This window comes from Syngnathus leptorhynchus, chromosome 21, assembly GCF_054491065.1.
Source record: "Syngnathus leptorhynchus isolate UIUO chromosome 21, UIUO_Slep, whole genome shotgun sequence".
NCBI classification, from domain to species: Eukaryota; Metazoa; Chordata; class Actinopteri; order Syngnathiformes; family Syngnathidae; genus Syngnathus; species Syngnathus leptorhynchus.
This window is the reverse complement of record NC_141215.1, coordinates 2,257,572-2,275,755: the sequence shown is the minus strand read 5'-3', so window position 1 is coordinate 2,275,755 and position 18,184 is coordinate 2,257,572. Positions and strand designations below refer to the sequence as shown.

The 18,184-nt window shown below is 40.4% G+C and overlaps 1 protein-coding gene across 1 annotated transcript in view; it reads left to right on the top strand.

The window, feature by feature from the left end:
• Nucleotides 1-18,184, top strand: part of exoc4 (exocyst complex component 4) — a 55,182-nt gene that overhangs the window by 35,866 nt on the left and 1,132 nt on the right. Inside the window, exons 14-19 of the mRNA XM_085901693.1 lie at nucleotides 5,984-6,120; nucleotides 6,448-6,603; nucleotides 6,703-6,881; nucleotides 11,333-11,477; nucleotides 13,615-13,793; nucleotides 14,263-14,422. Coding sequence (XP_085757819.1) covers nucleotides 5,984-6,120; nucleotides 6,448-6,603; nucleotides 6,703-6,881; nucleotides 11,333-11,477; nucleotides 13,615-13,793; nucleotides 14,263-14,422 — 956 coding nt within the window. The remainder of the gene's footprint in view (nucleotides 1-5,983; nucleotides 6,121-6,447; nucleotides 6,604-6,702; nucleotides 6,882-11,332; nucleotides 11,478-13,614; nucleotides 13,794-14,262; nucleotides 14,423-18,184) is intronic.

Here is an 18,184-nt window from a genome sequence, read left to right as displayed (position 1 = left end):
GAATGCCATTATCTTTGTCTCATGGTGTGATGTATTACTGTGTGCAAAAATAATCCTGGGGAAATAAACAAAACTGTTTTAAAAGAGTTAATGAGGCTGATTAAATTCACCAATTGACTAATCGTGTGGGCTCTAGTAATTACAATATCGCCGGTAAATACAACGTACTTACTTTCTGTAATGCCCTCGCATATGTGAAATAAGATCCACAATGGCCAATGCACTTTTCAGCCGTCTATTGAATGCCAGGAGAATAATAATACACAAACGCACTCACTTAAGAGCTGCTGTTGGCCACTGCTCACACCCAGATGTTGACCTCACGCCACAACACTAGACCCCCACTTCTTCTACCTGCGTATATGCAGCCGAGGCACAGCATTTTCTCTCGTATTATTTGTGTTTAAATATGTTTACGATCTATTTGATTTAAAGTTAGGTCTCTCTATATCATGGCTTTTCAGTTACACCATTCGAGTCTGCAGTAGTGCGGTTACCTTATCTAGCTACATGGCTAGGTCATATTTTTTGTCACCATGCTCCCTCATGAGCATAATATTTATAGCTGCATTTTGCAACGTATCGGCTTTTTAATAAATCATGTCACGTTGTGAAATATCGGGGACCCCTGTGCGACGGTTCTATCTGACTTTGCGGCAATCGCTGCGGCAAGGAGTCAAGGTGAACGAGCGACTATAAAGAATACCCATTCAGGTTAATAAGAAGTATCGATAAAGGGGATGATTTGCCTATCACGAGTCGACAGTGGATCCCAAAGGGGCTCGGCGGGTATCGTGTATGTATATCATTGGGTAATAATAAGATTATGATGAGCCTGACACCTCCTGGCTATATATGGTCCACAAGGAGCAAAAGATAACGTCCATAGAGGTGAGTGTCCATTCGCTGCCGATAAGCTCGGATCCATTTTTTTTTTTTTTTTTTTCGTTTTGTTTTACGCGTGTGCATGTGGGAATCAGATGGTGAATCCAACACACAAGCACGTGAGCGGCGAGATGCTATCTGTCCAATTCTGATTGATTCATTTAATTAGAGTTAGATAGAGGCAGAATAAAAAAAGAGTGGAGGCAAGCGAGGTCTATGGTTACGCTGCTGGATAGTTTGTCAGATTGGCTCCATTTATCTTGGTCCAACCCCCCCCCCCCCCCCCCCCTTACCCCCCACCACTACCTCCCTCCTGTAAAGCACGTGCAACCACCCCCCCATTCACCACCAACCGCCCACATTCTATACCACAACATGTATAGAATTCATTAATAGATTATTAATTGGACAGCAAATCAATCCCACGTAGTTTTTGAAATTAATATAGTTAATAACAGTTGTGTTTTGCCATAGTAGCAAACTCGAGGCGTCCCAATCACTTTTTTTTTTTTTTAAGCACCTGAGTCTGAGTCACTTGATTCTATCAATACAGTCATGATTCAATACCATTGTGAGTCCCGGTCCGATACTCAAATAAAAAATCATTTTCACCCGATACCAATCGATTATAATATCAGGCCCGATTTCCGTACACAGAACTCTACTTTTTGGCTTTTGTGACTAAATGAATTTTTTGATATGATATTGTATAATATTGCAATATACTTTACAATGCTGTTTATTCCAATCAATCAAGGCGTTTATGATATTTCTTGACCACTTGATTTTTTTTTAACAATGATAAATATGAACTGTAATAATAATATTAACAAAACATATCTATTGTAAATAAAGCAGAAATAAGACGTTATTATGACACCACTCCATATTTTAGTGTGACCATTTTTCGGGGGGGCTGGGTGCTGCTGAATTGAACTAAAAACTGAAGAAATAGTTTCAGAACACAAAGCAAAAAAAAAAAACAACTCCTCAAAAGACAGGTCCCAGGGATGACGAAACAGAATAGAATTTTCGAATCATCGTCTAGCTCTCTCGATAAGCGAAGCAAGGTCATGGAAAATAAAGCATAAAATGAGCACACAAATATCACGAAGTGATTTCCATTTTTTTTTTCCCCCTCATAAATCTTGTTTTTGGTGGCTACTCATCAGATAGGTCACACCCATGCGTCTAAAAACTTCATAATATTTAAAAACCTGACTCCAACATTAGATTAGCATTAGATCTGCTGCTCAAACCTCAATCCCATATCTCCCCAGTTGTGTCCAACCCTCCCCCCCCCTTTCAAAAAAGGCCAATCATCACTATGGTATGTGTGATCTGCGTATCACAGGCATGTCGCACCACCAACTAATGACGGTGACCTTTCACCATTTATATTCACGTCTGCGTGAGTATGAGCGTGCCCAACCGCTACCTCCCGTAATGACACTGACCTTTATTGTTTGTCGTGATGTGTGTAGGCAATGCTTATTTGCTTCCTGCTGATTGCCTCCACGCACCAACACACACACACACACACACATGTGCGGGAGGAAAGGTTTTATAAAGCAGAGCCCCCCCCCCCAGCACCCATCAGTGGGTGCAGCAATCACAACACAATGCACCTGTTAGCTTCATCAACCGTGCCCTGTGATTTGGACTTGAGTGGGAGTGGGAAGAAGAAAAGTGGGTGGCGGGGGTGATTTACACACACACACAAAAAAATTATTCCGTTTAATTTGAAAACACCCTAAAACTGTTGCTTGCAGCAGCTGACATGCTAATTTTGTGTGACCCAATCAAGTGGGTAGCTTCGTCTTGCTTGGGGGGGGAAAAAAAAAAAAACACAAGTAGCTTATTGAGCAGTTGTGACTGTTAATCTTAAATTATATACTTTTCATTCGTTTCAATAGGAAAAGATTATTGGAGATTAGAGCTGTCCAAATTCATCGATTAATTGACAAGTTACAATGATCAAATGAATCGATCACTAGCTTGATAATCAAGAAATTGTTTGGAAATGTTTTTTTTTGCTTTATCCTCTATTGTCAGCCTTTCAACTGGAATTATTCATTATTTTTGGAGTTATTCATGAAAACAAATTATCTTTTGTGTTGAATCACAAGAAAACATTTGCAAATGTCTGATTTTAGTACCCGAATCGGTTTACATTTTCTTTACCCGATTAGTCGATGGAATAACCGATGGATTCATCGATTCTAAAAATATTCGATAGTGAATAATTGAAATACAAATTTATCGATCGTAGTATTGAAATGTATTGTATTTCAAAGCACCACCAAATCTTTTTGCTTATAACTTGAAGGTGTTTATTCCCACTGAACTGGCATTTTTTTTCTATACCTGAGGTGCAACCTACCTTGCTACTGTTATCTCGCGCCAAACACACATGCTCTTCAGGCCTCCACTGAGTCCAAACATTGCCAAATTGGTCTCAGTCTAGTGTTCTGAAATGTGCTGTTAAAAAAAAAAAAAAAAAAAAAACACCTTGGAAATTGATCCTAAAATTTAACCTTTAACTTTGACAACTAAGAGCATCCATTTATTTAGATGTTGACTTAATGAGATGTGACGATAGACGCAAAGACTTTGTATAATTTTGCATACCCATTAGAATAATGAACATGGGAGATATAAAAAAAAAAAAAAGGCAACAAAGAGATAATTACTCTAATGGATTTTTGCTCCACTGCAAGGACTCAAATTGCACATCTTAACTCTTTAGATTGTTTATGCCAGGACACCATATTTCATTTTGCCCATGCGTATGCGTTTCGGGTTGCGAATAGCAGGAGCGTAATATGGCGGTCCATCTGCAAGCAGCCAAGTGTGATATTGCTGCTCATCTTTCAATTAGAACACTTACACAATGTCGTGTCGAAAGCCGTGATGGCGCACCATGAAAGAGACCTTGTTTTCTTTTATGAACTCAATCTCATCAGCCCGCCAGCTATGTGATTATTCCGCCTAAATGGGAATGCATTTTTTTTAAAGTTATTCCCGAATATATCATCCATCTTTACATACTTATTATTACCCTCACCAAGTGAAATAAAAATGCAGGAGGTGGTTTGGATCATTGTTTTTATTTTTGTTTTGGGGCTGTTATGAGTTTTTATGGTACTTCATACTGTGCTTTCCGTATTACGGTTCACTGTGTTACATCAATTTATCGTACAGAGTGTTGTGTGGTGTTATTTTGCATTTCGATGTTATGTTATTCCTAGAGTTGGCAAAGTAATCGATGAATTGACAAATAATCGATTATCAAATTACTCAACATTTATTTTCAAAATCGTGTCATCGTTGTGAGACATTGTGAGCATTTATGTTTGAGAAGACAGAAAGAATATGATGGAAACTAGGTAATAGAGCTGTCAAAATTAATCGATTAATCAACAAGTAATCGGTTATGAAATGAATCGACAACTATTTTAATTATCAAACAGAGAGCCATTTTTAACCTTAGAATGGGAGACAATCATGAATACGCTTTCATGCAAAGTAAAATTGTATTTTGATTTGCATTCTGTTATTATGATCATTTCCTGCCAGACTGACATGTCAAGGTCTTCTAAAAGATTATACAATGCCGTTTGTTGGATCAAATTCCAAATTCTAAATCTGGAATTTTACCTGCTGGGTTGTGTCAACAAACTTTCATAGACCCACTTCCCCAAACAGTTCACACAAAGAGTCACGTCGGGCGCGTACATGCGAGCCATCCGCCATGTGTCAAGTAGGGGAGCCCATGTGTGACTTTCCCCTGACGTTGATGGATGATGTGTCAAGAACACACTCCGGTCGCTTGACTCATCCAAGGGAGGGGTGAGCAACCGTATGCGTCGCTTGGGGGGGGGGATCATCTTGTGTCATGTGTATTATTTCGGCAGCCTTCTGGTGCGACTGGTTACGCCAGAAAACAGGGGGTTAAAACATTGTGACCTCTGTGTGACCTTGAAGAGCACCCCTTTGGGGGCGGGGCTACCACATGAGACATCCTCAGCGCTATCCTTTTAATGCATTAATGTAATGACCTTTTTTTGTTGTTGTTGTTTTTTTAGCTCAAGCCACTAAAAGAAAATAACCACTTTTAGCAACAGCGTCCGGAGCATTAACAACCCTTTGGGAATGTACGGCCATCTTTTTTTTTTTTTGCACTTAATGACAGCAGGTTATTCCATCAAACCACGACATGCATTTGCAAAGATCGGATATTCCTCTGTGGTGGCGCTTTTAAAGTGGCGGCGTGCTAAAAGAGGAAATGCAAAGTGCACGCCGCTCGGTTTCAGGAGCTTAATGCGGCAACACTGAAAGGGGGAATATATGTGCTTTTCACTCAATAGCACTGCATATTGACCTTTAAGCGTGAATCATTATGGACGTGAGAGAAAGAGATGTATAGAAGCGTTCTCTCCGATGGTAATGGTCAACGTAAATGGACTCAAATGCTCCCCTTCGCCAGTCGGTCCCTTGATTACTTTTTAATGATTTCTAGTGTCCAAAACAAATGAGCAGAAATTGACATTTGTTGGAGGCGAAGGCATCGCATTGTTTCCTCTTCTTCATTCATCAGCCTTGGACCGCTGTTGAATTTTACGTTTTCGCCTCTGGCTTATTGTTGTGTCTTAAATACTTTCAAAATGGCTACTCTCGAAAAATTTGCTCTGTTTTACATAATGGATCCCTCACGAGTAGGAGAGTGTCCACCAATGCCAAAGCGATATTGATTTGGATCAGCACCAAGTGGTAAATCCTCAATGTCCAACATCTGCCTGCACTTTGTCCTTCAAATTAATGTGTTGCTCAACGAAATTAATGCCAACAAGTTTCCTGCAGGGGATGTGCGCTTATTGTCCTGCAGCCGGGGTCTTAGTGTGTGCACTGCTCGGTTCTCGGCCTCGTTATGGATCATTACATCTCCCGGTGGAGAGGCCGCTCTATTTGTGTTGCCTGCTGGTGACATTATGAGCGAAGGGGGAAAATGAAAACTTACCCCAAAAAAAAAAAAAAACTTGTCATGCGTCAGGAGTCATTTGTTGTCATCTCTCTGGTTGTCTCGTTCTGCCCGCAGAGCACCGTGGTGGTGGAAAAGTCCATCCAGGATCTGATGAATCTCATGCAAGACCTGAGCTCCTACTCCAACCAGTTCCTGGAGATGGTTTGTGACAAGCTCAAAGAATATAAGGAGATCTGCAACACAGCCTACAGGTAACACCTTGAAATGATTCTAAATTACTATCAAATTAGTTGTTCTATTATAAATTATTATTAAATCATAAATTATTATTGTCATGCATTTAGTGAGTTGTTTACGGACTATAAGGCCAAATTTAAAATTAATATATATTCATAATGTAATATAACATAACATAATATAATAATATTCTCAAAAATTGACAATTCATCTTTTAATCAGGTTTAACTTGTGTATTCTTGTCGAATTGTTGTTAAATAAAGTTTGAACAATTTGCTGTTTTGCTAAATGCGCCTTATAACCCGATGTGAAAAATACAGTGACATCATGTCCGTCTTTAGGGGAATAGTTCAGTGCGAGGAGAAGCTGACCATCAGCGCTTCCTGGTCCAAAGACGAAGACATCAGTCGCTTACTCCAGTCTCTCCCCAACTGGGCAAACATGGCTCAGCCGAGGCAGACGCGACAAAAACGAGAAGATGAAGAAGACTTCACACGGTACTTATTGATACGTGTCAAGTTATGCGGTGTTTCCCAAGACTCGGCAAACAAAGGTTGAGGAAAACACACGAATCATCTTAATCATGCATTCCACAGGGCGGCGTTCGCCAAGGAGTCGGAGGTGCTGACGGGCAACCTCGGCGACAAGCTCATCCCCGAGAACGAGATCCTGCGCGACGTCAGCGACCTCAAATCTCTGGCCAACCTGCACGAGAGCATGGAGTGGTTGTCCGGACGTCTCAAGGCCTTTTTCGCCAACCTTCCTCCAGGCTCGAGTGAGTATCCAGCCGCCGGTACCTGAGGCGCTTCGTCTTTTTCGCGGATCATTAATTATATTTCGCTCGTTATTAGCGGAGCAGTAGCGACGCCTGAGGGGGGGGCGGGGCTAGTTTGGCAGGCAAATGTCACTGTTGAGCAATGATGATACTGTTCACGCAAAAAAAAGTCACACTTGTGAAATCTGCTCAGCGCAGACTTGAGATTTGTCAGTTGAAGTCACCTGCAGCAGTGAAAAGAGCCTCGGGCAGGTGTGCCTGTCGCTCACTGATAGCGCCGAATTCTTTTTTTTTTATTTATTTTTTTTAACGCTAACATTCTCACAATTGCTGCAAGCTCCCGCTGAAGCAATTCTTTCTCAGTGGAAGCAGACTTGCGAAAATCGCCTCGGTAGCGTCACGGCAACAGTCCGGAAATATCCTCACGCGATGATCGTTACGAGATTACAAGACGCCTCACATTAAAATACACAAGCCAGATTTGACGATTTATTACGATTTCTACTGTGGCCCATTTAGGCAGCGAGCTAGTTGAGTCTGAATTAATTGCGCCCTCTGCTGGTAGGAATCAGATTTATGGGACATAATGAAGTTAGCTTACCCTCAAGCGGTATTTTTTTTATTCGGCTTATACCTGCGCTCCATTAATTTTTTGTTTGAGTGTATTTTCACACACTCATTACCGTCCCTATTGGAGTTGTCACACGCGCACACGCCGTCATTATCCTTTCTCGGTTAGCGTGTGCGCTTAAACGCCGCCGCTAATCAAAGCGCTTGAAATCGTCTGCGACGTATACGGCCCGCTCTGTCGACACCTTTGCATCACTCGGTGTAAATGCGCTCGGTTGTCTTTCCCATTGAAGGCAATTTCGATTTGTCACTTTCCTCGATTTATCCGTTTAAAAAAAAGGGTTCCCGGTTTCACTTTCTTACCCTTGATAAGGATTCAATAAAAAAGAGCAGACAAAGTAATTGTCATTAATTCATGTGTGTGTGTGTGTGTGGAGGCGAAGGGCACTTACTTATCATGCCAGGACAGCCTGAGCATTGTTCATTATTTAGTGTTTGCCGAGCTGATGAAGTACCAAGTGTGTGTTAGCGTATGAATGCGTGTGTGTGTGTGTGAGGGGGGGTCCACCTTATCTCATCCCGCCCGCCCCTCACGTCCATGCCTCTCCAAATTGGATTTTATATTACAGGAGCAGTCAGGTATGAACAACTCATTTTCCTCTCCCTCTTCTTTTTCTTAAACACTTTTTTTTTCCCTCTTCTCTATTCCTTTCAGCCCCCAACGTCAACTCGAGAGTATTTCATGTTTTGTTTTAGTCGGAACACGCTGATGAATGTTAACTGGAGTGTAGGCGAGGCTTTGACTTTTGGATGCCGCGTTCCAAAAATGACTTCTCTTGTTGCTACGCTTGACCTCAAATTGACTCTGTTTACATCAGAAAACACGTTTTTTTTTATATTTTATAAATTCACGAATATTAAGCCTGTAATAATACAAGTTTTAAAGACAAAAAGATGATGTAATTCAAAATGTATTCACATCAAAAAGGTCTTTTTTATTTTTTATGTCTTTTACTTAGGTCATGTGAGTCATGAGAAACATTTGTCAAAGCCCTCTCATCTCCTTTGTGGCATAATTTGACAACAATAATCGTCTTTTCCGCATAACCTTGACTGTGTACTTTTCCACCACGTCCATTAAAAGCACGCTTTGACTAAAACTCTCATTGCTATTCCAAACGGAGGCCGACCTGGAGGCGTGTGTGCAACAGGAGATGACAGTGTTGTTTGTGCCAGTTGAAAAAAAAAAAAAAAAAATCACCTTTTACTTTATCCTCATGGAGATGCCTTGTGGAGATTTTGGTTTTTTGAAATCCCCAAACTCATGAAGACATTTTTTTTTTCTCACCTTGGTGGATGCCGCTCAGAAGCTGCGTTCGTTCTACCCGGGGCAGCAAAATAATTAATAACTCTCCTCCTCCGCCTCTTCTCGCTTACTTACTCCATCGTCCATCGCTTATGAATTATTCATGACGCGCGCCGCCCCTGCAGTTTGCTCTTCTTTGCTCCTGTTACTCCATCTTCCACAAAAGAATGTTTGTCAGTGCTAAGTTTTTCATGTCCTCGCTGAGGCTGAATGATGAATTGAATTCCAATCGAAAATCGCAATACATTTTTTTATATCGCTGAATCTGGCTCATTTACAGCAACTGGTGATCTAGATCTTATTTGGCTGACAAAACTTTTTGTGTTAGCCTGAATCATCCTTTGCGCCACTGTCGTATGGTGTTCCTCAGGGTTCAACAACGGGGCCCCTGCTGTTTTTGCATTTGGTGCTCCGTTTTAAGAAAACACTGTTTTTACTGCTTTGCAAATGGTGTTTTGTTTTTTGTTTTTTTTATTAACTTTGGAGCAATGAGGCTTTTCGCCCATCTGTCTCTGCTAATGGCAAGCCCCCGTGCTGCGCCACCACCCTCGCATCATCAAAGCAACGCGAGCATCCATATGTATGCTTTTATCTCTTTATGCGCATATGTGGACACCCCCCTTAGTGACCCCCCATCGCGTTCGCCACCGTCGTCTCCCTTTCTCGTTATCTTAAGGCGGCCGATGTAAACGTGACGTCGGAAGGTTCCTCAGCCGGTGTCTTCAACTCCTAATGATCTGATAAGTTGACCACAGGGAGTATCCGCCTAAATTCAATCACGGGAAGTCAATTAATGCCCTTCCCAGGAGAAATCACTACGCATCGGCTCTTGTCATTGGCGCAAGTCATTACGGCGCCGGGGGGGATTGATATCAAACCGGTGACGGAGGCGTGGAGATATGTCCACGTGGTTTGACAGTATGACGCTCCAGCTGGTTCAGTGAACCCAAATAATCTGCACTAGTTAATTAACTGCCAAGTCCTATGTAAATTGAAATATACTAATCAAAATTCTTTATCTTCTATATGTCTCGTACAAGTTGAGTCACATCCAAACCGACCCCCCGTGTTTGCCTTGTTGATTGGATTAGACTGACCCCAGTAAGTGGCCGATATTTGTTCGTGCCGATGAGCTCTTTATCGGTGGGGGTTTCATTTAAAGTAACTCTAATGCGGATTGGATGTTCGCTAGTACAAACATAAGGCGTCGGCTACACGGGAGTTCTTGTCTTGCGAGGAACTCTACAATTACGCTGATAAGAAGAAGGTGGGGGGATAAGAAGGTTCTGGAGTTCAGTGCGTGTTCCATACAAATGTACACACGGTGGACTGGAATGGTTCAAGTTCACTTCCATACAACTTAATCGCACATTTCAGAGCAGGGAGAAACAAATTTGTAAACAAAAGTAGAAAAAGTCCATGATGGAAAAAAAAGAATGTTGCGGTTTTATTTTTTTTCCAGTATAGTTGCTTGGCATTTCGAGAAATATTCCTGTATTTATTCATTGAGTGATAAGGACAAAAATATGTTGCCATGTCCTCACTACTAGCATGCTTTTTATTTCATTTTCTCATTTTATTTTTTCAATGAATAATAAAAAACAAAAAATTTTCACAACTTTATTTATTTGTTTTTCCTAATTTATTTGACTTATTATTTTTATTAATTAGATTGTTTATTCGTATTTTCTTCAGAAATCTTTCTGAGGATTTTTTATCATATTTCTCAAAATAACTTCAATTTTAGTTTCATTTTTAAATATTTTTTCATACTAACTAGGAAAAAAACTTGCAAAATTGCATCCATAATGTTTTCATTTTATTTTTAATAATTTTTTTACTGGAGCAAAATCCTGGCACTGAGGAAGAAATACAGAATAGTAAAATTATTCATGCAGAATAAATTGAGTGGATAATCAAATAAAAGACATTTGGTATATGGTGAAATCATGTGCAGTCTAAATTCAATAGAATCAAAGATTTTTCTTTTTTTTTTTTTTTTTCCCCACAATTATTTCACCAGTGCACAGACTATTGTCATCATTTGAACCCAGGTGAAACATAAGAGTGACAAAAAGCAAAGTGTGAGTGCAGGTTTGTGTGCTGGCTCGCATTCATGTGTGACCTTCGTAAAGGCGTGAAGACTAGCAAGGGAGTTGGCCGCGCGACTGCGGCACATCGATCGCCGACCCCTGCATTCCCCGACTCAACATCGCACACGTTCGCCTCATTGACCAAATAGACTTACATATGAGTGACGAGGCCAATTTCACCCCCGGCCCCCCTTTTCTTCGCCATTTGCCAATTTACGACCATTGATCCACACCAGGCTCAATTTATACACACTCATCATGCTTCCATGCTCTACGGTATGCGCCCCATTTTTTAACACTCACATCTACACGGTGGGCGTTTGTGTGGCTAACACCGCAGTGCACCGACCTCCCGCAAGCCGATAGAATCGCAAAGGCCACGCAAGTGAGATGGGTGTCAGTCATATTTCACCTCCACGCAGGTTTGTCTCCGTGTTCGTCTGACAGCCAGGCCATGGGCGACGGCGAGCGGAGTCGGGAGCAGATCCTGCAGACCCTCAGTGACCTGTGCAGGAGCTTCCAGGATATCGCCAATCGCTGCCTCCTCACGTTGCACCTGGAAGTCAGGTACGTAGATCAAAAAGTGCAAATCACGTCATGCAAGAAAGATAGTCTGGTGTACATATTGCCAGGCTCAACGTCGAGCCAGAACAAGCTAGACGTAGGAAATCAATTTCCTCATTTTAGGGTTCGTATATTTACATTATACCACTTTTTTTTAATTGAGAAGAAATTTTAATATTTAATATATTTAATATACTAAAAAATATACTTTTTTTCATTTATTTTTTAATACTACAGTGTTTAAAAGCATCCCATTTTTATTTGTATAGATATTTATTATTTTAATTATCTTTAAAAAAGAAATTGTATGTATTTTTAAAATGAAATATCACATTTAGATTTTTGTATACCAAATTAAAACATTTAATTCATCAAAGGAGAATGAAATATATATTCCTCAGTAACATTTTTTTTTTATTCATTTTTATGTATTTTCACATCACTTTTATGGTCATTGTCATTATTATTTTATAGATATTTATTATTTTAATTATCTTTAAAAAAGAAATTATTAAAAATTAAAAAGAAATTATGTATTTTTAAAATGAAATGTCACATTTTGATTTTTGTATACCAAATTAAAACATTTAATTCATCAAAGGAGAATGAAATATATATTCCTCTGTCACATTTTTTTAAATTCATTTTTATCTATTTTCACATCACTTTTATGGTCATTGTCATTATTTGTCAAAACAATTTCAAAACACATGCCAGGGGAGGTTTGTAGTGGCAGAAGTGCAATTGTTCAACAATGACAACACTGTTTAGGAGTGGGAGCAAAGGACAAAGTACATTTTCTTCCCTTCCTGTAGGTGTAACCAATTATTTGTTCTATACAGTGTAGGTGTTTGCAATCTCTTATAATATCCGAGTTAATTTACCACACCATAACCCTTCTCCCCCCCTGCAAGCCCTTAATAGCCCACCATCAACCCACTTCTTACCACTTATGCAACGTTGTTTAGGCTTTTCAGCCAGGAAAAGGAAGAAAAGAAAAAAAAAAACTCCCCGAGGCGTGCGTCCTGCAATACGCTACACTCCATTGGCTTCTTTCATCCGCAGAATTTCCCCCGATAGTTGTACCAGTTAAATGAAGCCGTGAAGAAGAAAGCGCGCAGGGTGGGAGATGATAGGTCATAGGAGGCTAATACAATGCGGTATTTGTGGTTTTTTTATGTGAGCATCTTTATAAAGTTCTAATGTATAAATTGGAAACTAAAACACAAATCATTCTTTAAAAAAAAATGCTGATAAACATTCAATATGTTTTCCGTGAAAAACCATCCATTAAAAAACATCCCCAAAACAGAACCACCAAAAAAATAATGATTTAAATGTTGGAAAATTATTGAAAAACAATTTCGGGAATAGAAAACATTTACACACATTTCCAAACATTTTCAACTAAGGCTACGCAATTAATCAAAATTCAATAACAAATATGATTATTATACTGCGTGATTACAAAATTGGGACAATCGTAAAAAAAAAAAAAAAAAGATAAAATCATAAATTGGCAACACTAATTTTATAAAGTTTGTTTGGTCCGAAAAAAACTTGCATACATATAGTCTTTCAATTGACTAAAGTCACATTTAAACATTTACTTGTGTTGGACAAAAAAAACAGATTGTTTTAATAAACCTGATTTCAATTATTATAAACCCCAAAAATTGATTGAGAAAAAATTTAATTTAGTGTGGCCCACGGGTCATCATAGCTTCTGACTTCATTTAGTTCCAGGTAGTCATTTGGTTAATTCGTCAGCTAGCATTAGCAGATGTAGCACTTCTGATCCACTACTTGCAAGTATACTACAAGTGTCATTTTCAGTCAAATATTTTTCTCACCTTTGAGGCATTGCTTCTAGTTTTTGTACATTTGCCGAGACGAAAACTTTGCTTTTCTCCGCATGCAATTAAATGCTTTTGAACCAAACATTTTGCTTCTCTGCCTGAAAAAGGCACCTTTTTTGGTGTTTTAAACACTGTGTGTGTACAGGAGTCTTGTAAGTGCATCGCGTTTAGCCTCCTAATCATAATTCCCCGCTGAATAGCACCCAGCTGTGATGACACCGCAAATACTATTTAAGAAAAATGTAGTGATTTGGCTTTTAAATCAAGACGTCTTCACACAGAGTGCACTGCTTCCACTACCTGATCCCGCTGACCAAGCAGGGCAACTACGCCATCGTGGCTAACGTGGAGAGCATGGACTACGACCCGCTGGTGGTCAAGCTCAACAAGGATATCTCGGCAATCGAGGAGGCCATGGGAGCCGCGCTGCAGCAGCACAAGTTCCAGTACATCTTTGAAGGTAAACTATTAAAAACTGGTGAGAAGAGCAACTGCAATAAAAGTCAGTTGAACTTAATGCTAACAATGCTAAACACTATAGGGATTCTTACAAATAGTATTATTGTCAGAACCTTTTTTGAAGATGAAATAGCAACACGTATACAGACAATATGACAAGACTCGCAGGCATCTATTCTTTATCCTCGGCCAAGAATTACCATTCATATATGCTAACCTGCTCACTGTTAGCTTACTGCAGCTTACTCAGGAGTTGTGTAAATTTGTTTGTCTCGTGGAATGGGTTCGATTAATGGCATTTTAATTATTTTCGATTTCATTCGTCTAACTTTACTCGTATATTTTAAAGAACAAAAGTTTTCAGACCCACCAACTCACTGAGTTCAAATCCAGACTTCAGACCACAAATAAAATCAAACATACATATCAGTGTTCAAGTTCACAAAAGTGCTTATGGGTTTCCGACAAAGGTCTGGGCCACCTGATCTCCTGCATCCTCATCAACGGCGCTCAGTACTTCAAAAGGATCAGCGAGTCCGGCATCAAAAAGATGTGCCGCAACATCTTTGTGCTACAGCAGAACCTGACCAACATCACCATGTCCCGGGAGGCCGACCTCGATTTTGCCAGGTATTCTTTTCTTCGACTTAATATTTTTTTTAGGGAGTAAGAGGACATTGATTAGCCCCTTGTTGCTCTCCTCTGTCAACTTTGATTACGATTGGCGATGGCTCCTCTGTTCTGTTCCTCCACCGTTCTGATTGCGCGGCGCAGAGGCGTTGATTGGGAATTGACGTTGTTTACACTTCCCGAGACTCACCGGACGCACTAAAGCCCTCTTCTAATTATTCATCCTTCACAGCATTCTTCAATTTTATACAAAAAATTTGCTTTTTTTTATGTTGGGCGCACAAGGATGGTGTACCTAATGTTTTGACCCTTTCCTACGCATGTCATTTGTCGTCTTAGCGGACGACTACGTCTGAAACTGAGGCGGTAACATATTTTTTTCGGAAGACTGCTCTCGTGAGAGGCAAGCAGATGCTCAGCTATGTACACATGTACTTTATATATGTGTGTGTGTGTTAGGGACATGCTGTTTTTCTGCCTCTGTTTGGAGAAAGAGTGGCAGTCAGAGAGAAGGAGAGAACTGGACAAGGGCACAGTAATAAGCATTGATCTGAGTTAAAACTGAGCAGAAGCCCAGCAGCCAGCACTGCAGAATGCATGAAGAGCACACAACACACACATGCACACACACACACACACACACACACACGCACACAACTCCAGTTGTGAGATGTTGAAACATTGCCACCATGTGGCGAAATATGAACACAGCCAATATCCTCTTATGTCGCTCATGGTCAGACACACTAAATTTAGCCAGTCACACGCCGTCCCCTCTCATTGTCCCAACGTGCCGTCAACTACTCCAGCAGAGACGAGATGACAAAAATCTAAAAGAAACGCGATACAAAGTTAGATTGCGTTGCCTGGCAACAGGCCGCCTTGGACACTGCAACTTATTCTGGTCTGCACAACATATGGCAACGCCTTTTAAGAGATATATAATGATACAATTGTGTTTTTCTGTCGGCTCCCGCCGTAGCTTCAGATGTGTGAGTTATTTAAAGCCTTCGGAACTGGTTTCGATTATTTAAATGAGCTTGTGTTTTTTTGTGCTCAGGGCGTCTGAACGTACCGTAGCAACTAATGAGCGGCTGCTTTTAAATGCAGTTTGAATCACGTTTTAAAGGGCCAGTATGTCTTGGTACTGCGAGAGTAGAATATAATACTGTATACACATTTTGATTTTTAACATCACAAAATGAAAGCGACCCCCCACGCATTACAAAGCAAAAATGGGAGGAAAAAGAAAATCAGAAGAAGCTAGGCTAACTGTTAGCTAAGACTATTTGCTTACTATATGATGGTGAATAACTTGTGTGATGCTATAATATACAAACACTCGACTCAACGAACGTATCGGCTAACTAACAATTGGCAGCGCTAGGAATTCTTTCCTTGGGGGGGGGGGGGGGCAATGCCCCTGGCCCCCCTTCCTAGCTCTGCCAGTGCTCCTCAAGTTACTTCCTAATTGCTTATTGTTCCATTTTGTTACTACAAACAAGCTCTCTGTTGATCATAAATACTGCAGTGTCTTAATTTCCATGTTTAATTTGTTTTGTGAACACGCTCCTAAGCAAAACACACAAAATAAAAACTCAAGCGCTCATTTCTCCCCAATGAAATTAATGGAAATGCTATAAACTGTTCCACGTGTGTTCATAAAAGACCCAACCAAAAAATGTACCATCTTTTTTTAAGAACCAAAACTTGTGTTGTTTTATTATCTTCTACATCTGTTACTGCACCATTTATGTTCAAAAGATTTAGAGCACCGGAACATCTAAATTTAAATAAATTTTTTGTTAGCCCTGTTAACTCGTGTGTTAGCATTAAGTTTAAGAGTTTGTTCGAAGTATGTTTAATTCCATAACCACTTTAATTTATTTTTAACATCAACAAGAAATGGCAAAAAGTTTGATAATGTGACGTTAGCCACCAAGCCCGCTTTGGTTCGTGCTTGAGCCCTCAAATTAGTTCCGGCGCTCCGTCATAAACGCCGCGCGCTGACCCGTGTCGGCAGGTAGCGAAGGACTGTCATAGCCCGCCTCCAGCTCGACTAACACCTGTCTGACAGGCTAGCTCCCAAACTGTCTGCTTCAGGAAACGACTACACTCATGCACGTGTGCCATTGTGGCAAGCAAGCCAAAGTGCTGCGCCGTGTTTCTGGTGGAGAGCCTGTGGTAATAAGTACAGCTGACAGGCGTGTCAGAAGCTAGTGGGGTGTCAACAGATAAAACTGTTTGTATTTAGGGGCCCCGGCTGTAGCGTACTGTCATTTCCATCGTCGTCTGCCTCGCCTCCCTGTCACCCTTTTCTTTTTGTTTCCCTTCTTTCTTATCACGCCCTTTTTCTCTCCGCTTTCCTGTCATCACGCCCCTCTGTTTGACAACCAGTAACTTCAGGCACATATTACAGTGTGACTACTTCGCCTGCATTCATTCATGAGGTAACAGCTAGCGGCTAGCAATGAGCGATTTTGGATAACTTACGAATATTATTATTGCTTACTAAGCAATTATTTTTCTCAATGTAAAAGACACAAGCGTTGTAAGGTTATAGTGAACTCAATTCAAGTGCATAATGGGAATGAATTCGACAAACTGAACAATTCATCAAAAAAGAAGCTTTGAGCTGTTTTATGCAGTTGAAGTTTAGTCTCAAAGATAACATTTTAAAATAATACCCACTGGAATTAGAACGAGCCCATAGCAGGGAAGGGCATTTAGCTTAATGCTAACAACCAATGCAAATCACTATAAATAGGCTAACAAATATGGGCATATAAAACCCTTGATTTTATATTTTATTTTATTCTTATTTTTTTGTGGGGATTATGTATTGTAAACATGCATACTTTGGTTGACTTATTTGGAAGCTTGTTTTTCAAACTGCATGGCTTCACTGTAAGCCTGAGACAAAGCAGACTCATCAGTCCAGTCGGATGTTGTGGTCGCAGCTGATGGAGAGGATCACGGCCAGCCTCCCCATCCATCCTCGCTCTCACCCTCCATCCTTCCCTCCTTCCTTCCCTCCATGCCTTGCCCAGCTAACTAATGTGTGACAGCAAACGCGCTGACAGAGGCAGCTTGTAATGGCCTCCTCACTCATTCATTACTACAGCTGCAAATGAATTGTGATCGCTCTTCGCTTTTTCTTCTTCACACGTAAGCTCTGCGGCGTTCACACATTGTAAAGTGACTTAATATTCTTTGTGAACCGGGAAGAGTGTGTGGGTGTGTGTGTGTGTGTGTAGGAGGGGTTGTTTAATTAAATTGTGATGAAAATTACACCACAGGGACACATGGGTAGCTCTCTTGTGGGTTGCTAATAAACAAAAGACCAACATGTGGACGCAGGTGTTAAAAATGCCGGCGTTGCAATGTAGTAGTAGTGTAGTAGTAGTGTTATTTATGCTCAGCCTTTTATTTTTTGGGCTATGACTTGGGGGTTGAAGATGCAAACGCAAGAACTATTATACAGTATAATTTTTCAAAAAAAGAGGCTCCAAGTTTATGATTGCCCACGGCAAGTCTGCTAGCTTAATGCTAACACACAATGTAAAATGTCTCAGACAAGTTAAAGAAAGGAGCATTTATGTTGCAATGGCGCAGCAACACAGATTGACAAACAATGTAACAGCACTCGTTCTTTATCCTCTGCAATGAACAGATCATATGGCATCTTACTGATAAGTTGCAACGGTCTGTTATATTTATATATTGTACTGCCACCTGGTGGCCTGGAATTGCACAATTAAT